This window comes from Chaetura pelagica, unplaced genomic scaffold, assembly GCF_000747805.2.
Source record: "Chaetura pelagica isolate M959 unplaced genomic scaffold, ChaPel_1.0 scaffold210, whole genome shotgun sequence".
Classification (NCBI taxonomy): Eukaryota; Metazoa; Chordata; class Aves; order Apodiformes; family Apodidae; genus Chaetura; species Chaetura pelagica.
The window spans coordinates 427,674-450,735 of NW_009951862.1; the positions used below are offsets into that span (position 1 = coordinate 427,674).

At 41.7% G+C, this 23,062-nt stretch overlaps 1 protein-coding gene across 1 annotated transcript in view; it reads right to left on the reverse strand.

The window, feature by feature from the left end:
- The window catches only part of PTPN13 (protein tyrosine phosphatase, non-receptor type 13 (APO-1/CD95 (Fas)-associated phosphatase)), a 103,382-nt gene extending 80,691 nt beyond the window's left edge, over nt 1–22,691 (reverse strand). The window contains exons 1-5 of the mRNA XM_009993833.1: nt 22,577–22,691; nt 11,979–12,148; nt 7,011–7,076; nt 3,846–4,031; nt 1,003–1,096 (exon numbers count right to left, since the gene is read on the reverse strand). Of these exons, the coding sequence (XP_009992135.1) occupies nt 1,003–1,096; nt 3,846–4,031; nt 7,011–7,076; nt 11,979–12,148; nt 22,577–22,691 (631 nt within the window). The remainder of the gene's footprint in view (nt 1–1,002; nt 1,097–3,845; nt 4,032–7,010; nt 7,077–11,978; nt 12,149–22,576) is intronic.
- Nucleotides 22,692–23,062: the final 371 nt, after the last annotated feature.

Here is a 23,062-nt window from a genome sequence, read left to right on the forward strand (position 1 = left end):
TATTCAACAGCAGTAATGTGAGGCAGATGGAAACACTGTGTCACTAACACTTGCAGTGTTGAGTATCTGTGGGTGATGTTGCATTCTGGCACTAAGATGCTCCATTTAGAGAGGAAGATTTTAAGGCAAGAATGGTCTCACTTGATTATTACATCTCACTTGATTATCACATCTCACTGCCTGCATTGCAGCAACTTAAGAGTGGTGCAAGCTAATGCCTTACAAAATGCTCTGACCCAGTCCCACAAATTTTCCATAAAAATACAAGACTGGTCTTTTGGAAGAATATACATCCTCTTGTCTGAGAAGCCTAGTTCAGAGATGTTGCTGCCACTGACCTTATATAAGGACATCTAATGAAGTCATAGCCAGCATCAGCCCTTCTCCACAGTGAGAACAGCAACAGTTTGCTTCTGAAACAGTCTGTCTCCTCCTTGACTCCCCAGGTTCCTCTTTCCTTCCTTCCCTGAAAGCAACAGTACAACCCTACCTGGCCTCCATGTCCACCCCACACTGTCAGAACTGTGAGGGAACATATAATACACCTTTTTGGGAAAAAAGAAGCAGAAAAGAGCATTGTGTGTAGAGGAAAGATCCCAGGGCTGCCTGGGAAGCAGGGAAACAGGCTGTGTGCAACTAGAGCTATGAAGAGAAAGTGGAGTCCACAGGAAAGAGGTAACTAGGAAAAGCTGCTTTCTGTTCCTTTGGCGGATCTGCCTTCAGCAGAAGATTTCCTTTTTCCAGAATCAAAACTTCTCACTGGGAACCTTTAAAACCTGTTCCTACCATCAGGATTGAACTGGAAAAAAGACATGCATTTTCTTCAAACAATTACTCTCTTGTCACCACTGCCAACACTAAGCTAGACACAGAACCATCAGGATTTTGTGTACGGCAGCAGATCCTCCACTACACCACTTCTTTGGCTCCAACTCTAACCAAACTTGACCTTTCACGGGGCTGCATTTATTGCCACAACCCTTACTGAAGGGAAGCACTTACCTGTGGGAAGTCCTTTTCCCCTCAGTCTCTCCCGAATGGCCTGGCTCCTGTCTGGCTGCAGTTTTCTATCTCCATTGCAAGAAAGTTGATCCACCTGCAGAACAGGCAGTAATGCCAAGTCAAATCCTGAAACAGCTCATGTTCTGATGAAACAGGTGCCTGATACATAGATGCACAAAAGCCAGCAACAAGCAGTTGAAGTTTAGAGTGGCAGTTCAAACAGGTTCACCAGTGAGAATATTCCCTAGAATTATCCCTATCTGAATTATGTCTGCATTATTTTTGCCACACTTATGGTCTACTTTTTTCCACTAAGTGTAAATGAAGTTCACAAGTGTGTAATTTAAACACATTCCACCCTTAAGCAAATTGAAGACACAGCAACACTTGAAAACCATGTTTGATGGTTGCAACATGACTGGAACTCATGATTGGCCTGATGGGTTTTCTGTGCAACAGGAAGAACTGTATTGTAACCTGACAGTTTTAGTCTAGTACCTCAAACAGCTTATTATATATGTAAAAATCTCGTGCATTCATGAGAAGTCTCTCCTTTAGCCCCTCAGGCATATTCCTTTTGTGTGTCAGGTGTGACTACTCCTATTAGCTTACAATTTATTTTTTTTTAATCACTACTTCCCTCAAAAAAATGATGTCACATCTACAATCATTCAAAGAAGAGCTTATGTGCTACAGCAAAAAATCTTTAGTGAGGTGTTTTGATACGGTGAGAATTGGGCATAACGTAGACAGTGGCTTAGCTGGGAGGTGGGAAGGAGAAATGCAGCAGCCTTTTATCCATCACCCTTACACAAGGCAACTCAATTACCATGAAAGAGATTGAATCAGTCTTGCACCTTATGTCCCTTTATTAAGTGTTTGAACATAGAAAATGAAACATTCAAACAGGACCCCTCATGTGTGCTTTACAGAGCACCAAATGACCATTTATAGAGCCAGGACTTCTCTAGTCATTGATAAGACTAATGAAGACTGGAGACATGCTGACCTGGGAACAGAAAGTTGTACTACAGTTCTGGGAAAAAATAAATATTAATCTATATCCTTTTCATATTAATTTAAAAGTTCCAGCACACAACAGAGAGCATGCTAAATATTGTAACAGCAGGGATGGCTGATGAAGGTGCAAAAAGACAGCAGCACAGCTCTGCTGTGGTTGTTCTGTCAACACTCAGTTCTATTCAGCCATTTTGGTTTTGTCTTCTTGCAAAGCCAATGCAGTGACACGTTACCAATTAGGTTAAAAAGGTTACTGGCAGATGAAATCTAGAAGATGAGCAAAACTCCAGTGCTGGATAACCACCAGCAGCCCCCCTCCTTCATTATCAACAGGGGAGAGGAGACAGGAACACACTCACTGGATTCAGCTCTCCACTGGATTTCAGGAGGTGCATTTGGGACCACTATGGCTGTCTTTGGCAGGCTAGTCCATACTGGTCTCTCACATTAACCTGAGACTCCTCTGAAAGCCTCTTGACAAGAACATGATGAGAAAAAAGGAGAAAATCTGCTAGGCAGAAAGGGCCATTACTAACCTGGAGACTAATGACTCTCTCTCCACAGTGGCTGTTTCTATAGCTCATGGCCCAATTTAAGGCTTGCAACTTTATTTTAATAGTTGCTTGATTAGTGCCTTGTAGGTCTTTATTTCATTGAATTACAGACTAGCTCCACTTGGCAACTACACAAGACTTTAGACATACCAGTGTGCAGCACTGGATGGACAGACATAACCTCACAGACTAGACAATGCTTTGTGGAGCTCGGGCTCAGCATTATTTCTGGAGGCCTGTCATAATCAGCTGCTGACAACTATTAGATAAATGCAGTCAACTCTCACCTCGAGCAAGCATTTCCAAACCAGATTTATAAAGAGACTATCACTTAGATCATGGCATTTTTTAGTTTGTTGGGTTTTTTTGGTAAAAGGAAGCATTGTCAAATCAACACCTTTCTTGCAATTACAGTGATGTCTCTCCAGACAGCAATTTTCAAATTGGCATAACCCCTCTCAGATTAAAAAAAAAGGAGTTTATATTACATAAACCCAGATAAAATTCAGGACCATACTGTGATATCATTCCAGCAATAATAAACTACCCAGTACTTGTTATAATTATAAACTGAACATAAGGAAAGCAAGTATTGGTAAGAGAACAGTCAAGCAATACTGACAATTTATGGTCTTGCTTTCTTACTCAGAGCCTTGAAATTATTTAACTATTCTGAAGTCATGTTGTAATGGTTTAGGTGAAGGGAGATGTTGCCTGTCAGGAATATTAACTTTGTATGATGAGTTCAAGTAGTTTAACACCTGAAAACAGCATTTGCCTCCATCAGACAAAAACATTCTAGATAATTATCGTATCCAAGAGCTGAGCAGAAGTGCAAGAGAACTGACACACCACTGAAAAAGTCCTTCTTCTGTTACTAAGCAACTCTACAGAAGTCAAGCATAACTTTAAAAAAGAAAATCCACAGCAATCACTTTTGAAGCATTTCAAGTAGCAATGAGTCACCTACAGCTTGCACCAGTTTATAATCTTTTTTGTTCTCCCATTTTTTCCCTACTTTTCTCTCAACAAAGACAAACAGTTGACACAATTATCTTCCTCAGAAGCAACAGCTGTAAAGCATATTCCAGGTGGAATTGTCAAGGGCACAGATGGAGGGTTAAAGCTATTTCCTCCTTTCACTCACCTGTACCAAAATTGCAACATAGTAAAACAAGGGGAAGAATGACTGCAGAGTGACTATGAATTAGCACCTTTGCTCTCTTCCTGCTCATGTCTATTACTCTTCGAATGCTGACAAAGACTTACCCCAGACAGGCTTCCCAGAACCAGTCTGACCAACTGTTTCACGTATGAGAAAGAAGGGGCACAGTTACTGTTCCTGACATGGGCACTGCAAGCATCCAGAACAGTCCGTACGGACACACGGGCATAAATGACATCTTCACACATGCCAAGGAGGATGCTGTTGAGATGATCTCCAAGCTTGATAGGCTAGTAATAAAAACAGGAGGAACAGTTTTAATAGTGACTTGTGGTACAAACAGAAACAAAAGACATTCAAGACAGGGAAGTATCCACTCACCAGACTCACTGCCTACATTATCTGAGTGCCAATTTTAAAGTCACCATGTAAGTCATGAAAAATAGCAGGTTTTTTGTTGTTTGGCTTGTTGTCTTTTTTCCCCAAGCAAGTTGCCTGGTCTATAAAGTCAGGACATCAACACTTTCCTTTCTCAAGGGCTTACTGACTAGTGAAAGGGCTCAGAGGAAATTTGCTTTGTTGTTTTTTGAACACTCTGCCCACCACAAGCATAAATCCTCACTACTGTCCTCTTGCAGTCCTCTGTTTTCTCTGCCCATTTTCTATAGTTCTTCACCTTCACAGAATCACAGAATGGTTTGGATTGGAAGAGACCTTCAAGATCATCTAGTTCCAACCCCCTACATGGGCAGGGAGACCTCCCACCACCCCAGGTTGCTCCAAGCCCCATCCAACCTTCCCTTCAACACTGCCAGAGATGGGGCAGCCACAGCTTCCCTGGGCAACCTGGGCCAGGGTCTCGCCACCCTCACTAAAGAATTTCTTCCTCATAGCTAACCTGAATCTCCCCTCTTCCAGTTTTAGTCCATTATCCCTTGTCCTCTCACTACAAGCCCCCATCCAAAGTCCCTCCCCAGCTCCCAGCTTTCCTACAGGCCTTCTTCACAGCAGCTGTGATGGCAGAGCTTCACAGTTGCAGAACAACACCCATATGGTTACAAACAATCTAGATACAATTCTCCTCTACTCATTCACTTAATCCCACACACTGCATGGAATATCACTCCTCAGGGCATGCAGCAGCCTGAGATAACACTTGTTCTCATATGCCACAGGCATTTGGGACTTGAGCTTTCTGATCTGCAGCTCTCCCAAAGTGGGTGGTTACCCACAAAGTACAAGCACTGGTGTGCCTTTTGCATCACAGAGCACTTCAAACCATCATGATTTTCCAGTCTTCCCGGTGTTAGTAACTCTTAAACTGTACCATTAAAAAAAAAGAAAAAGATTCTGGACTATGCTAATTAAAAGAGGCTTTTCTCATCTATTTGTTTAGCACTTCTAACTAATTACAGAAATCACTGTTGTATTCAACCAGACTCCCAGCAGAGAAGGAGCTCATTAATCAGCATAAACAGGCAAATATGGAAGAAATTATGAAAAAATGAAAAACATTAAAAATGGGAAAACCTGCAAATACAAATTGACACTTAACAGTCATGTCATACACAGCCTGTCCTTTTCCCCCCCCTAACTCCACAGGACAAAGGCCCCACATGAGAACATCTCAAAGGTAACTCCCGGACTTCTGTTACTCTTGTCTTTCCAGGCACTCCTCACCACACTTTCTTTGGAAAAAACCTGTTACATCAAAGGGTAAAACACTCCTTCCCACTGCATTACTGTGAAACTGTTGCTACAACCTAATACCCAAGGAAGAAACAGGAAAAGGGCACTAAAATTAATGCCTACTTTTTGCTCAACACCTAGCTCTAGACCATGTCACTCTCCCTGTACTGCTGAATACTGTTTCTTTCACCTCCTCCAAGACAGGAGAGCAAAGAAAGGGGATAGCTGTCCAAGAAAATATTGGGGCTTTTGGCACAGACACAGTAGGCATTACAAATAGGCATCCATAAATCATTCATAGCTTCAAATTCTGACTTCTGAATTCAGACAGCTACTTCCAAATCAGCACACCTGAGATCCTTTCTATTAAAGGAAATACTAGGAACTGAAAACTTAAATTGTCAAGGAACTTTCCAAAATTTCATTCCATACACATAACACCAACTAGTAGGACCAAAGCCAAATATGAAGCAGCAATAGCTCATCTCCTTGAGCTGCAAAACACTCTGACAAATTCTGCAACTTGATCATTAAATGTTTTTGGGGTTTTTTTGATAAATTTAATCTTATTTTTCATCTGCTAGATATTGACTTCTAAAAGCTCAATTGAGAGTGGGGAAGGACCATCCAGGAAGATGACAAATCACATCTTCAGTCAGTTTTGGAAAGACTGCATAGGAGTTCTGATGGGTGTGTGAAAGAACCTCTTGAGCAGTAACACTTGGCTCTGAGCAGTCTGCAACTGTGTCTGCATTGACTGACAAGTCAATTGCAAGAGTCTACTCCCTGTTCCAAGTAATTCATCCCCTTTCTTGGTCATTGTGTAACTTGAATGTCTCCATGTGCCAAGTTCAGACTCAGAGAAATTAGAGCAGCATAGAGAACAATTTGCTTTATTACAAGTAAAGCAACAATGTTATTGAAATATTTAATATATATATACATATATATATATATAAGCCTAAACCAAACCAAATAATTTTTTGCTTTGTCAGCAGCCTAAACTCTTGTCTTTGGGCCTACAATGCACTTGGCTCTGAGCAGTCTGCAACTGTGTCTGCATTGACTGACAAGTCAATTGCAAGAGTCTACTCCCTGTTCCAAGTAATTCATCCCCTTTCTTGGTCATTGTGTAACTTGAATGTCTCCATGTGCCAAGTTCAGACTCAGAGAAATTAGAGCAGCATAGAGAACAATTTGCTTTATTACAAGTAAAGCAACAATGTTATTGAAATATTTAATATATATATACATATATATATATAAGCCTAAACCAAACCAAATAATTTTTTGCTTTGTCAGCAGCCTAAACTCTTGTCTTTGGGCCTACAATGCTGCAGGATAGAGTAGCCCAGATATATCTTCATGGAAACTAACAGAAAGGTAGTGTCAGCACCCTTCTGCAAGACAACACCACCACCAGCCTCACACCCTCCACAGGAACAAGCTCCAAGTACAGCAACAAAATCTTACTTTTCAGCTTCACATGATGATATCCTGCCACGTTAACTCAAATGCAGATTCAGCCAAACTATTAAATCTGAAGCTGCAACATTAAACAAAATGAAATGTAAACTTACCTGACTCTGAGGAACTTCATAATCAGCTCCCCAAAAGAGTGCCATACCGAGGGAATAAATATGGACCTGTCATAAGACACAAGACATTTGTCAACTCATTGAATAGGACTGGAAACAAAAAGCAGAACTTTAAAGGAGAGCAACCAACTTCACACCATTTTGCCTAAATATATTCCTGGTATTTAAGCTCACTTGTCTTCCAAACTGTTCTTATCATTTGCTACGAGGATCAAAGAAGCAAATCCTACTATTACTATGAAATGCATCTAACCAGTGCCTCTGTCTTCTCTGTTCAATTTTAAGCTTTCATCTCACATTGAAGCCAGAAGAACATGTAGTCCATGTAACCAGCCTGGTATGAGGTACAGAGTGCATGGTTGTGTCCAAGGCTCCTTGAAACTTTAGTCTGAAGGCAAGACAGGCCTCAGCAGGGCTCAGAGTGGGTTACTACTGTCATGAGATCCTCAAGATTGGGATCAAAGAGGAAAAAAATGAACATAAGACTACCAATGTATCCAGCAATCAGCCTAATCTATTATTGACATTTTAAGATACAAATGCATTAATCATTACATGTATAACTAACAATTAATGATATTACTGTACCTAATCCTAATCATCTAACACATTATGCCCATCAGGACAGGGATTAAAACCTTTAAATACTGCAGAATTAAGAGGACAAACACACACTGCCCCTGTAGATGACTAGAAAAACAAAACAGGTGGGTAAGTGCAGGGAAAAAAAAATAAGCAGTTTTTCTGGATCATGTAACATCCAGTAGTGACGGATCTTTCTACCAAGTTATTAGTGATATTCATCCTACTTAAAGCAAAAAGTTTATTAAATTATTGGTCAGGTAATTAACAACAATTACAGGGACAGCAATAAATTAAAAGCTATTTGCTCTTCACCAACTAAAAGCAAAGCATTTTACTTAAGTCCTAGATATATACACTGACAAGATCTGTCCAGATTCAAGTACTTCATACTCAGGTTTTGAAAAATTAGGTGTAAATTCAGTGTAGAAAGGTAATGCAGGGACTCAACCCAACCTATGAGATGATACAAATAATTTTATTCTTCCCAAAATAAATATGTAGAGTTGTTAAATATCACACATCTTGAACTCATTTATGGTCATACAAGGGAATTTGTCTCTGTACTGAGGAGTCTCTCAGCCTACTTAAGACAACAAAATATATCCTCAAAGATTCAGAAAAAGGATGATGCATTGATGTTCTTCTTTTTAGACCAAACTGCATGAAAGACATGACAGCATTAAAATTTAACATGCCTTATGCATATCAAGTTGGAATTCAACGTACTTGGAGAAGCACTCCAGCCCTAAACTTCTGTCACTTAGATCTTATGACCAACCAAAACAGAAAGATTCCAAGTAAATTTATTCAGTGAACTACAAGGGGTGACAGAACAACAACCACCAAGTTGAAATGGCCCAAGTTCCCCCGGTCAGCATGAAGGCCATGTATCAAAACAAATAACCAGTCTGCCATCCAACACGCAGTCTAATACAATGTAAAGGGAAACAGTGAATAAAAGGATGCACATAAAAGCTACTTATCAACCCTACTAACTTAAACTCACAAAGCTATCATAGGAGAACAGTTTTTGTAGAAAGCTATGGTCCAGGAAGCTTTCTCCCCCCATAAAAGCAAGTAAGCAAATAAACTCCAGAGGGCAGATAGGCTTGAAGTGTTCTGCACAAATCCACTATACTGTGTGGTTCCCTACTGTGAGATTATAGATCAGTATTACAGATACTCCAGTCTTTTTATTTTTTTCCTGATGCATTGTTAAAGATTATTTTTACATATACTGGTATCTAAGTAACTCAGATCCCATCTTCAGATGACAGCTGTCCTTCACTGCCCCCAAACACAAGTACAAGACCAGGAGAACAGCTGTGTCTTTTATCCACAAGGCTTTACACTGAGAACAAGAACGGCAGCAGCAAGTTTCTTCAAATGTTTTTCTATCATTCCAGGCTACTAGAAGGATATTTTTCCTCCCAGTGTGTGCAAAGCACATGGAGAAATCATGTAGGGTTTAAAAATGAAACAGGTTAATTCATTTCAAATCCAAAGCCTGAATCTTCATCCTAATACTTAAGCTGACTGTATGAATAATTTGTTTCTGTAAAGCAAAAACTTGTCTATCTCCACATAAAATTGTTTCCCAATGAAAACAGCAAGACAGTTACTGCAGTCTAGAGTCTCAATTTTGTCATCACCTTCAAACAAGCAACATTATACTGGTATCATGACATGAAGTAACACGGGCATAATTGGAGAGGATCTATAAGCACTGCATATTTGGGGCCTACAAGAAAGCTGAAGAGAGACTTTGGAAAAGGACTTGTTGTGAGAGGACAAGGGGGAATGGATTAAAACTGGAAGAGGGGAGATTTAGGTGAGATATTAGGAGGAAATTCTTGAGTGTGAGGGTGGCGAGACCCTGGCCCAGGTTGCCCAAGGAAGCTGTGGCTGCCCCATCCCTGGCAGTGTTGAAGGGCAGGTTGGATGGGGCTTGGAGCAACCTGGTCTGGTGGGACGTGTCCCTGCCCATGCAGGGGGTTGGATCTACATGACCTTGAATGTTCCTTACAACTCAAACCATTCTATGATTGTTAACTGTAGAATGCCAGGATTTTGTCACTGCCAATTTATCTGCTCTATCCTGGAGCTCCCAGGCCCCAGAGATCCCTCTGAGCATTTTCTTCCTGAAGACTAAAGAACATCATAGCATGGCTTTTAATAGTAACAGTTCTCTTTTCATTTCAGAAAGAAAAAAAGCAGCACACTGAATGAATACTGGCACACAACACAGAATGCAATCAGCTCTGATGAAGGGCACAAACACATAATTGCAAAATTTTGTTTCTGGCATTTTTAAAGGCCTGTTTTGCATACTAACTTCAGAGTTGGCACTAGAGGTAACATTACTGGCCTTAACAGTGCTGTCTTTCTTGAAAGGAGATAAAGAATTCCAACAATATGACTACACAGCTTGGCAGCTGCATTCTACTCAACTGATACTGAATTTGCATTGATATGTTACTTTTACTTCTCTTTTAAAACTTCAAACCTATGTTGCTAATTGTTTATAGTTTTGTGATAGATGAAATTATATACATATTATACTATTAATTTTTACTATGCTGAGGGGCAAGAAGGATGCTTAAAGGGCTTGTAACTGAAGAAACTAATTTTTTGGTATGTATTTGGTGATACAGTCCTAAGGAAAACTGATTATATACAAGGTCTAGAAGAAAACAAAGATGCAAAACATTCAAAGAAAAATGTGGTTTAATACTCCTTGAGCACACAGCAGCAATCAATGCCAAGACTGGTTTCCTTTGGACTAAGAGCAGGTTGCTGTTCTTCCTGGAGGAAGACTGCCAAATGCCATACTTGTTCCCAGATTACACCACTAACTCCAGTTGGCTTCCTTTTCTGAGGATTATTCATCCAGAGAAGCTAAGGAGGTGGAAATAGAGCTCAGCTTCCTTCTTACTCCTAACTGTAACTCTCGACTAGGCTAATGGTTTTCTGGGAAAAGAGTTACCATTACAGCCTTGACATCTGAGAAGCTAGTCAGTTTGAGTGCAAGTATCAGTGACACACAGGAAATTGCATACACAAACCCTACCCACCTGAACATGCACCCTTGGGGAAAGGTTATAAAAGGAAGGTGGAAAGCAACAACATTTTACACCACTGAGGAATATTTATGTTAATTAAAATAAACTTTTTCTTTTGAGGTAGGTGTAGGAATATCCCATTTTTTGAATTGTTTGAGTAATTCCTTTGCTTACCTCTCAGGTGCATTTTGCCCCAAAATTTTGAAAAAAATAAAACTGTTTATGTCATTGACATATTTTAGAAAAAGAAAGTGAAATGTTGCTTACTTCTAGTTTCATGGTCAGTAACTTTGTGCAGTCACTGCCCAAGCATGGCTGTCAGGAGACACTTCTGAGGAAGTGCACACAGCCATCATCACCATTCCACTCCCAGAGTCACAGACCTGTCAGGGCTGGAAGGGACCTCTAGGGATCATCTAGTCCAACTCTCTGCTAAAGCAGGATGGCCCAGAGCACATCCCACAGGGCTGCATCCAGGGGAGTCTTGAATACCTCCAGAGAAGGGAGCTCCACATCCTCCCTGGGCAGCCTGTCCCAGGGCTCTGTCACCTTCACAGTAAAGCAGTTTTTCCTCATATTTCATATTTCCCATGTTCCAGCTTGTGCCTGTTGCCTCTCGTCCTGTCACTGGGAACTACTGACAAGAGTCTGGCTCCATCCTCCTTGCACCCACCCTTTAGACACTTACAGGTATTAATAAGGTCTCCCCTCAGCTTTTTTTTCTCTAGGCTGAACATTCCCAGCTCTCTCAGCCTTTCCTCATCAGGGAGATGCTCCAGTCCCCCAGTCATCTTTCTTGCCCTCCCCTGGACTCTCTCCAGCAGTTCCCTGTCTCTCTTGAACTGGGGAGCCCAGAACTGCACCCAGTTCTCCAGATGTGGCCTTTCCAGGGGCAGAGGGGCAGGATGATCTCCCTCAATATGCTGGCCTCTCTCTTCCTTATGCACCCCAGGATTCCATTGGCCTTCTTGGCCACAAGGGCACTTTGCTGCCTCATGGACAATTTCCTCTCTACCAGGACTCCCAGATCCTTCTCCTCAGAACTGCTTTCCAGCAGGCCCACCTCTAACCTCTACTGGTGCATGGGGTTCTTCCTCCCTAGGTGCAGGTCCCTACACTTGCCCTTGTCAAAAAACTAACTAGGAGATCAAGTAGGAGATCCCTCCCCCTCTCACAAAAGAAATCAACAATTACCCATGGAATTCAAGAACGACAGGGAGACAAAAAGGGCAGTTTATAGCTATTTTGTGAAGGCATCAACAGCAAAAGACAAGAGCTGTTTTCCAAGGAAGAAATACGGTACCTTTTCAACGTCAGACAGAGATGACAGAGAATGGTTTTGCAGAACCTCTGGTGCTGTGAATGCTCGCAGGTCTTGTTGGGTGACATTTTCATCAGTAAAGGATACACTGCCAGATGGAAGCAACAGGAGAGACCATGGAGAAATGATGAATCCCAGAGCAGTAGGATCAGCTGTATGTGAAAGGGAAAAAAAACCCAACACACCCTGAAATTAAAGCAGCATTGTTTGATGCTCTGGCTTCATATGATTTTATTTGCTCAAAGACACATTTAACGTCAGCCTATATATTATTAATGGAATCATTTCATGCTTCCTTTTCCACACATGGCGCTTCATAACCACAACAACCAACCTCAATTTTAATCACACATATCTTTTTTTGACTATTCTTTGCTGTTACTCATCCCAACAAGCTCAGAAAGAGCCTGCTAAAATACTCACAGGATTTCCAGTCCTCATATCATTTCATTTACATTACAGTCAACATATAAAATGATCATATTTTGTAGCATACCTGTCATTAAGCCCAATTCCTACAATAACAATGGGGTTAACTGCTACTGTAATTTAGCTCTGCTGCAGCAGAACTGATCTGGAGAGAAGAGTTAGTTGACAGAGGAAATACTCCTGTAATAAACAGCTGCTGATAGAACTGGACAAAATAGAAATGTTTTGAGGGACAGAGGTCCCTTTTAGCCTGAAGAAAACATATTTCAAAAGCAAAAAAAAGAAAAATCCTAGGCAGCAGTGGCAGCAGGCAGAGAACAAACCTGGAATCTTAGTAAGATTGTCCATTTAAACCCTGGAAAGAACACCCAAACCCAGCAAAACAAGCAGTGAAATGAGAGAACCCAAAGTGACAAAGAAAACTTGCTACACCATGAATATGCAATATGACAGCTGTTTTTTTGATGTCTGATGATGCTTCTGTCAAACTTCTATCCACAGACCTACTCAAAAAAAAAAAAAAAAAGAGGGGGAAGGAAGAGGGAAAACAAGCTGCAACCATGGAGAAGGTGTTAAAAACCAAAATCTGCTTTGAAAGTAAAAGTTAACATGGGCAGGAAAAAGAGACTGTTTCCTTGAGTAAAAGGAAGTGGTTTTTTTTCCTACACTTTAAACAGTAAATCAGCTCTGTTTCACCCAGGGAGCCATAAGCTTTTATCTAAGCAAAAATAAAAGTTAACTTATTTTTCCATAGGTAAGGAGACAGTTGCTCGTTTTTCCCCTACATGATACATCAAAGATATGAGGAAACGTTCATTTGAAGGAAAATTCTCCTTTCCCTCCACATAGAATTCAACAACAGAATAATAATTTCCTCCTTCAGCTCCACCACTGATATTTTCCACTCTCCTCTCAGCTCAGGATGTTCCTACATTGCTCATTCCTAGGTTGTTCAATTATCTTGTAATCTAGAATATTTCTAATCTCCTAGGTAATGTATTAAATTACTGCTTGCAGGTACCAGATGTAAAAGGATCTACTCACATCAGTCCTTCAATGGCTTTAACTCCCCCTCCTCCAGAAGAAGCTATGAAATTGCTTTTAGGCTTTCTACATTCTGAGATACCAAAGCAAAACTACATTAACAACCTGGTAGGTCCAAGTATAAAAAAAACCCAACACAACTTTCCCAATTTTCAGATCCTGAAGCTCAGAAAGTTTCCCTCCTACTAACGTGTACAAGAGGTACCATTCACAAAGAACCTGCTTTATTTTTCCTGACTGGCTGAAACACAGTCTGGGTTGGTCCTTTTCGGGTCTGCATTATGGTTGGTCCATTTTGACCAATCACCAGTGTCCTCTGATCTCTTATTGCCAATCCCCGTTCTTCATCCTGTCAGCTTGTCATGTTGTTTCGGGACAGTGTATTTCTGCCACTTGTCTGCCAGACAGGCTCTCTGCAAGTGTCCTTCAGCCGTGCTGACGGTTCTAGGTGGCCATTTTGTTCTTTAGTATACATGGTCTCAGTGACAGCCATTACGTCTCTCTGTTACATCGGTCAGTGTTGGATGAGAGACATGTTCTGATTGTGAGGTGCTAGGTCCCTCACACCTCCTTTGAACATCCTTCCGTCTCACTGGGTGACAACCATGGCTGTGGGGCAGGGCCTGGGGTGGCCAGGTGACCGGACAGGGAGAGGGGCCAGGAGAGGGCGAGGGCCCAGCTTCCTCTGGTGGTGGAAATCACCACCTGTTCCCCCCATCCTCATGGAGAAGCAGAGAGTGAGGGATTTCTGTGATCCATGGCAAATCAACTTGGGGAACACAGGATCTGCCATCAGCTCGGGTAAGATGAAAAACCCCTGATAAATGTGAACTCATGATATTCTGAAACATACTACTGACACAAGAATTAAAAGCAAATTGTGTTTCTCTCTCATCAAGAACAAAACCCCCGCATCTAGCCTGAAGTCGTCCCAACATTAATTTAACCAAACTTTGGAACACTCATTTGTCCCTTAAAGATGCAGAAGCTGAATTTACTGATCCACGTAAAATACTTCCTTCCACATCCACCAATCCTCATGATCTGAAGCAACAGACAATTAATATGATTAACTGCAATTTAGAAGAAGGGCTGATATTGCCAAGCTTGTTTTGTTGACATTTTCTTAGATTCCTCTAATTAATATAGAGGATCTCACTGCCTACATCATAACTTTGGGAATCCAATCTGCTTTTACAAAGGATGAGACTAAAATACCTCATTCTCTATTTCCATCCTTAAGGCATGCACTGCAAACCAAAATAATGTCCCTGAAGATCTACTGTGCATATTTAACCTAAGAAAAATATTTAAAAGTAACTCTTCTAGTACCCTTTCACAAGTTTGGGGAAAAAAAAAAGTAACAAAAATGCAACCATCACAATCAGGGGCCACAGGAAAATGAAAACTAGTTTCCAGTCTTAATATTATTAATATTATTTCAGGAGAATTTACAAGAGCAGTATGGGAATCTACGCCCCAGAATACTGTGGAGAAATAAACACACACAAAAAGAGATTCAAACCCTTCTTTCTAAAAGCACTGGAATTCAGGGTTATGGCTCCTGATCAATTTTCTATCCACTAGGCTTTGAACTGCGGGTAGAGCTGCCAGCCTTCTGAGTTAACTCCAAAACTATGCAACTTGGTAACAAAACACTTGTGAGAGCACAGTTCATTAAGCAGTGCCAAGGCAGAGATACATAGTGTGGTCTTACTGAAAGTGAGAGCACAAACTGGTTTTAAATGCAACATAAACTGTAATAATCTTCAGCTACGTAGTATCTGCCAAATGAATTACTTTAAAACAGTCTTTCACGTGGTTTACCAGGACACAAGAGGCCAAAGACAAAAAAAAACCACAACAAACAACCCCACCACATTGTAAGAGTCAGTAAGTTCAGGTAGAAATTTAAAGTTGATTTATCTTACAGTACTGATTTTGAAATCCTGAACTACACAGACAGTTCTGGCTCCTTCAGGCTTTGGTTTTCTTATTTTTCTCCCAGGCCGCAGCCATTAGCAAAAATGGTGGGAAGTTACAAACGTTTCAGCTTTTGCAGTACAGAAAAGAAATACCTTCAAAAAGCACAGTATCACCTAAAAACATACCTATGGTTTTCAACACTCATCTTTCTCTTTGCTTCACTCTGTAGCCCTCACTGAGACCAGTAAGATTTCTCCTAGTGCAAAGGAACCTGAAGATTATATGCTCAGGCCAGGCTGAAAGCAGGTGGACTATTGCATCTCCAGATAGGCCAGGATTGTGACAGCACACGGGTTGAGTTACTCTGCAAGTCATCATAACATCAGAGAATGGTTTGGGTTGGAAGGGACCTCAAAGATCATGTAACTCCAACCCCCTGCCATGGACAGGGACACCTCCCACCAGACCAGGCTGCTCCAAGCCCCATCCAACCTGCCCTTCAACACTGCCAGGGATGGGGCAACCACAGCTTCCCTGGGCAACCTGGACCATGATCTCACCACCCTCACACTCAACAATTTCCTCCTCATGTCTCACCTAAATCTCTCCTCTTCCAGTTTTAATCCATTCCCCCTCATCCTCTCTCTACAATCCCAAAGCCCCTTCCCAGCTTTCCTGGAGCCTTTTCAAGCACTGGAAGGTGTCAGATCCCCAAAAACCACAACTGCTGTTCCTCACATCCAATTTCAGATGATGCTACTTTTATTTACATAAATAATTTCCCATAGACAAATTTGCAAGACAGTCAATTTGTAAAGCCCCTCTTTGCTCAACCTGCCTGCTATCACTCATTTTTTCCTTTTCTTCCCCTCCCTTTAAACACATCTAGAACAATCAGTTCAAACTATTTTCAGAATCCACAATTTTATCATAGGAGTGGCCTAAATCACAGATTAAGCCTTTCGCACTTTCAAGTTTTGATAAATCTTTCCCAGTTAAATCTACCAAATTAGAGGGATGCCTGGTTTCTAATTCTCAGCAGCAGAGAGCACAGCATGCTCCTCATACTTACACTCTCCCATTTGAGACACTTCACTTCAAAGACCTCTTTGACCTCATGAAGCACCGAGTACAAGATGCAGCATGTCTGAAACAGCTGATACACCCTCTCAACAACAAAATAATTATTGCAGATAATTAAACAGATGTAAGAGAAGGGCAGGTCTGGTATCAGCCTCTTCAAATCTCCAGAGTAATCTCAACGTCACCAGTACAACTGATGTCAGATCTGAGCACTAGATTGTCTTTCTCCTCCATTTAACAGCTTAAAACATGCTGAAAAGACAACTACCAGAGTTGATCTTTTAAAGCAGTGATTACCAACTGGGCATTTCAAGCTCATTTTTCATTGCTTATAATGATTGAAATGAATTTGTCAAGTATTTTGGAGGAGTCTGATGCTTGTTAGAATTAGAAATACAAATTAGGCATAAAAATGTGGACATTTCTGTATCAGTCACTGAATTAGACATGGTATGATAGGGTTAAACATGGTACACATAAAACATGGATTTTCACTCTGTGCTTTTATTCACTGCTTTGCTGGATAAGAAGACTAAAATGCATGCAGTAAATCAAGAAGTCATCAAGTCTGTAACAGAAGCTTGTTTGGGGATTTCTTCCCTAAATTCCTAAAACTAAAGTAACAAATTAACTGAAGAACACATTTTCAGTAGATGGAGTAACAGCAAGGATTTCCAACTTCACACAGACCACCAGAATTCTACCAAGTTTAGATAAATAAATGGTTATATGGGTTGGTAATACCTTTAAGTGTGTGGGGTTGCTGGTTTGGTGCAGAGAGGTTGCCAGCAGATATAAATTTAAGAGTTGACTATTTCCCTGGCCTTTCTTTCCTCCTCATTTCAAAACAGCTGGACCACAGACTGTTGAATATGCTTATTATATTTATTTTAAAGAAACCTCTAGAAAACACTCAAAGGTTAGATTTTGTTACAGAACACCACGTTCAGCTACCCAAGGAGGAAGAAAAGAGCATCTCTGAGACTGCTCAGAACCAATCACGCTGTAAAGTTGCAGAAGCTGAAAACTGATTTTATTATGCTCTGCCCAGGAGTGATTGGGCAATTCTGAAAAATTTTGGAAACTCACCCTCTGCCATAGAATAGCTCTTCCCTGCTGTATGCTAGGTCTGAAATATGGCCAAGGAAAATGGGATTTCTCTAGGATGCCCCATTTGCTACAAGTCCTCCACAAATAACAAGGCTGACAAGCCTACAGGAACCTCTGCATTCTCTGTTCCTCCATCTTTATAAGCCAACACAGAAACTGATATTCAAGACAACCAAAAAGGTTTAATAGATTGTTTCCTCAGTGTAGCCAAATCTTCATTCAAGACTGTCTGGTTATCCTACTCTTGCTGGAAGGAATTAGATTGCTTTTGTCAACCTTAGCTACATCATAAAGCTCTTTCATTTGGGTATCTCTTGAACTGCATTTCACCACAGGGCAATATCCCAGGCTAATGAATAGCAAGCAACTGAAAATAGTTTGCTGAGCTAGCAGAAAAACAACTCAATAAAACAGCTTCATCTCCAAGAACAGGCAGCTTCTTCTGGCACCGATTTTATCTGAATTTGTGTTTTGGTCTTCCTGATAGGAAGTAAGACCAGAAGCTTCTGCCACCACAGCCAGTCTTGGCTGGCAAACATTCCCCTACCTTGAAAGCATGTCCTAAAAGTCCTGGGGCAGATTTCAATTTTGTGCTCTCATCTTTCAGTACTCAGTACTAGTCTGGAGAAGGGCTGATTGCCTTCTCCTTCCCAGTGCTTGCAAGCAGGCTTTCATAGTAATTATAGTAACTCTTTTCTGCACTAATCTCAGGCCAAGAAAGGGTGAGCTCTTATTTTCAGCAAAGACTTCCTTCTTGAAAATAACTAAGAACTAAGGTATTATCTTAAGTGGTTTCACTACTATATCCTCATGCTACTGTGATCTTTCAGGTAGATTTCAAGATGAAACTTGATTTCTGTCAAGTGTACAAACCTCTCATCATTCAAGATGTCTCCTCAAGACAAGGTCTCACTTCATCTCAACAACTGCCCTTTTAAAAACAATTCATTTCTCTGATTCTCTCTGAGAAACAACGAGAGAAGGAGAGAGGGAAAAACAGGCCAGGTTTCTGGCAATAAAGGAAAACAGAAGGACAAGAAAGTTGGTCAAATTGCAACAATAAATTCCTCCCATGCACTGGCTGAGACTTTGCTGGTAAGAGGGGGAAAGAGAAATTTGTATAACTTTCCTACCAAACAATATTGATAAAATTTCCTATTTATTATCCTGAGTCAAGCTTGAAAAAAAAACACAACAGGGTATGGTAGTTTCTGCCCCCATCTGCCTTCTTTGTGAAACATCCACTTTTAGAGGTTGTACAATGTACCAGACAGACCTGCTATCTGACTTCATAGATTGTCTAAACCAAATCTTTAAAAAAGACAAAAAACCCCAAAACCAATCACCCAAAAACAAATGTTGAATCTTGATGAGGTTATAAGACAAACATAGGCCAATCACACAATAGATTTGTCCATCAATAAATAATGTGCCCCTTGCAAAGTCATCCTGCAAAACAGTGGGCTACTTACAACATGTTGAGCTTTTGATTTTTCCTGAATAAAACTGAATAAGCTTACATAGGCACACTTAGATAGAAGGAAATGACTCCCATAAATTTGCTGAAGCACTGAGATGCACCACAAAAATTACTATATTCAATTTTGTGGATCAATATAAACAATATAGTAGATACCAAATGTGTGCCAACATATAGGTTGCCCTGGGAGGGTGTGGCTGCCCCTCCTTGGAGGTATTGAAGGCCAGGTTGGATGAGGCTTGTGCAGCCTGGTCTGGTGGGAGGTGTCCCTGCTCATAGCAGGGAGGTTGGAGCCTGATGATCTTTAGGGGCCCTTTCAGCCTTCACCATTCTGTGATTGTATATCTGTGTAGGCATTATTTAGACTCCAACAAATTAAATTCAAGACCAGAGTTGTACAAATTGCTTTTTACAGCTTCAATTTACCAAGCATCTTTTCAAAGACTTTAGGAACTACGGATAAGAAGTACTTTAAAAAATACTTAGATCTTTCAGTAATTATTTACATTTTATCTTTAAAATTTTGCTTAGGATACACTTTAAAAAGTACTCTTGAAATTCCACTGTGCAGTTAATTCCAATTTGTTTGCAAATAAGTATGCAAGAAATTCTTTGAATAACTCAATCTGCAAATGTCTGGCAAAAAAACCTGGTTTTAAGGATTCTGAAAGCAGTGATGACATTTTATTCTTAATATCACAAATATATTGAATTTTATTAGGCATTTTATTTTCTCTTTTTAAAAAAAATAGTTTCTTTCTCAAAATTTCTCTTCCTAGAAACTTACCCTTGTTTCAGATATTATCTTGTTTAGCCTATCAAATCAGTAACAATTATAAACATATCTATTTTAAAAGGGCCAATAATTTGTTTTTAATTGGAACCAGTATTGAAAGGGAGTGTCATAGTTGGTTTCCCTTTACCTGGTTACCTAAATTTAATTTTGATCTGTTAAACAGTCTTAATTCTGTTGTGTAGTTTGATTTTCAGAGCACATCCCCCTGGAACCTTGAGGGAAGGTTTTGTACCTTTTTAGAATGAAATGTGTTCCACTTGATCTGTGAAATGTAGCAGAGCTAGATCCTCACAGCTGAATCAGCTGGAGAAGGAAAGGTAGAAATCTTAAGCCCCTACATTGTCATAAATTACCAAAATAATGGAACACTGCCAGCAAAACTAGTAAATATTAGCAGGTGTTTTCCCAAAATGTTAACTAGCCAAGAATCTGAAATATTTAATGCTGAGCATTTCAAAGGTAAACAATCTGCTGACAACAACAAACTGTGTGGTGGGGTCAACAACTGGAGGGAAGGGAGGCCATCCAGAGGGACCTGGACAGGCTGGAGAGGTGGGACCATGCCAAGCTCAGAAAGTTCAACAAGGCTAAGTGCAAGGTCCTGCACCTGGGTCAGGAAAATTCCAGGCACAAATACAGTGCAGAGAATGGATTGTGAGCAGCCCTGAAGAGAAGGATTTGGGGGTGTTGGTGGATGAGAAGCTCAACATGAGGCAGCAACATGTGCTTGCAGCCCAGAAACCAGCGTGGGCAGCAGGGCCAGGGAGGGGATTGTCCCCTCTGCTCTGCTGAGACCCCACCTGGAGTGCTGTGTCCAGGTCTGGAGCTCCCAACACAAGAAGGACATGAAGCTTTGGAAGCCAGTCCAGAGAAGGACCATGAAGATGATCAGAGGGGCTGGAGCAGCTCTGCTATGGAGACAGGCTGAGAGAGTTGGGGCTGTTCAGTATGGCCAGTAGAAGGCTCTAGGGAGACCTCATAGGGGCCTTCCAGTGCCTAAAGGGGCTCCAGGAAAGCTGGGGAGGGATTTTTGGCAAGGACTTGTAGTGAGAGAACAAGGGGTGATGGATTGAGAGTGATGACTCCACCATGTCCCTGGGCAGCCTGTTCCAGTGCCTGACCATTCTTTCAGTAAATAAATTCTTCCTAATATCCAGTCTAAACCTCCCCTGCAACAACTTCAGGCCATTTCCTCTGATCCTGTCATTATTCACTTGGGAGAAGAAGCCAACACTCACCTCCCTATAACCTTCTTTCAGGTAGCTGTAGAGGGCAATGAGGTCTCCACTCAGCCTCCTGTTCTCTAGACTAAACACCCCCAGCTCCCTCAGCCCCTTCTCCTAAGATTTGTTCTCCAGATCCTTCACCAGCTTGGTGGCTCTCCTCTGGAAACTCTTCAGCTCCTCAAATCTCCTTCTTATAGTAAGGGGCCCAGAACTGAACACAGGACTCGAGATGCAGCCTCATCAGTGCCCAGTACAAGGGCACAATCACCTCCTTTCTCCTCCTGGCCACACTACTCCTGATACAAGCCAGGCTGCCATTGACTTTCTTGGCCACCTGGGAACACTGCTGGCTCATGTTTAGCCAGCGGTCATCCAGGACCCCCAGGTCCTTTTATGTGGGACACCTTCCCAGCCACTCTGCCCCAAGCCTGTAGCATTGCCTGGGGTTGTTGTGACCAAAATGCAGGACCTGGCACTTGGCCTTGTTGAACCTCATACAATTGGCCTTGGCCCAGGGATCCAGCCTGGCCAGGTTCTGCAGAGCCTTTCTACCCTCGAGCAGATCAACACTTCCACCCAGTTTGGTGTCATCTGCAAACATACTGAGGCAGCACTCAATCCCCTCATCCAGATCATTGAACGAGATTGGCTCCAAAACTGAGCCCTGTGGGACACCTCCGGTGACCAGCCCCAATTAGATTTGCCCCTGTTTACCACAAATCTCTGGGCCCGGCCACCCCACCAGGTTTTTACCCAGTGGACATTTGTCTATGCCATGATTCAGCAGCTTCTCCAGGAAAAGGCTGTGGGAGATGGTCCCAAAGGCCTTGCCAAAGTCCAGGTAGACAATGTCCACAGCCTTCCCCTCATCCAAAAGGTGGGGCACATGGTCATAGAAAGAGATCAAGCTGGTCAAACAAGACTTCCCTTTCATAAACCCATGCTGTCTGGCCCTGATCCCCTGGCTGCCCTGCACTTGCTGTGAGAGCTTCCTCAATATGAGCCTCTCCATCATCTTTCCTGGTACTGAGGTCAGACTGACAGGTCTGTAGTTCCCCATATCCCCCTTCCAGCCCTTCTTGTCAAAGGGTGTCACATTAGCCACCCTCCAGTCATGCAGGACCTCCCCTGTTGTTCAGAATTGTTGATAAGTTACGGAGAGAGGCTTAGTGAGATCCCCTACCAGCTCCCTCAGTACTCTTGGGTGAATCCCAACTGGCCCCATAGACTTATGAGTGTCCAGGTGCAGAAGCAGATCATGAACTACTTTTGCTGTTGTCATAAAACTGAATGTGCCCCAGGTCCTGACAGAATGTGAAGTAATGGTTAAAAACATCCGTAGGGCTGGGGTGCAGGTAGGCACTTGACCCAAAGAGAACCTAGGAGCAAGTTATTACTTGAGTTGAGAGCCTAGGAAGAAAAAGGGAGTTTACTTACACGACACAAACATAACCAAGGTCTTGCCAATTCTCTATATAGGTCTTACCTTTTCTGAATAGCTCTTGAAGGCTCTCTGCACTTTGATTCAAAATAGCCCATATTTCCTCTTCCTGCAGTGGCCCTCCCCGAACCTCCAGAGCCTCTGCTAGTGACACATGCATGTTACCTGGAAAATGAGACAGACTGATTTAAGAATACCAAAGAGTCTATTTTTTTGTTTGCATTAGTACTTAAGTAGAAATAAACCATGTCTAACTCTCAGTCACAAAAATTCTCCAATATCAGTAGAACAGGCTGAGAGAGTTTGGGTTGTTCAGCCTGGAGAAGAGAAGGCTCCAGAGAGACCTTAGAGCACCTTCCAGTGCCTGAAGGGGCTCCAGGAAAGCTGGGGAGGGGCTTTTACAAGAGAGTGTAGTGATAGGATCAGAGGTGATAGATTAAAACTGCAAGAAGGGAGATTTAAGTTAGACATCAGGAAGAAATTCTTCACCATGAGGGCAGGAAGACACTGGAACAGGCAGCCCAGGAAGGC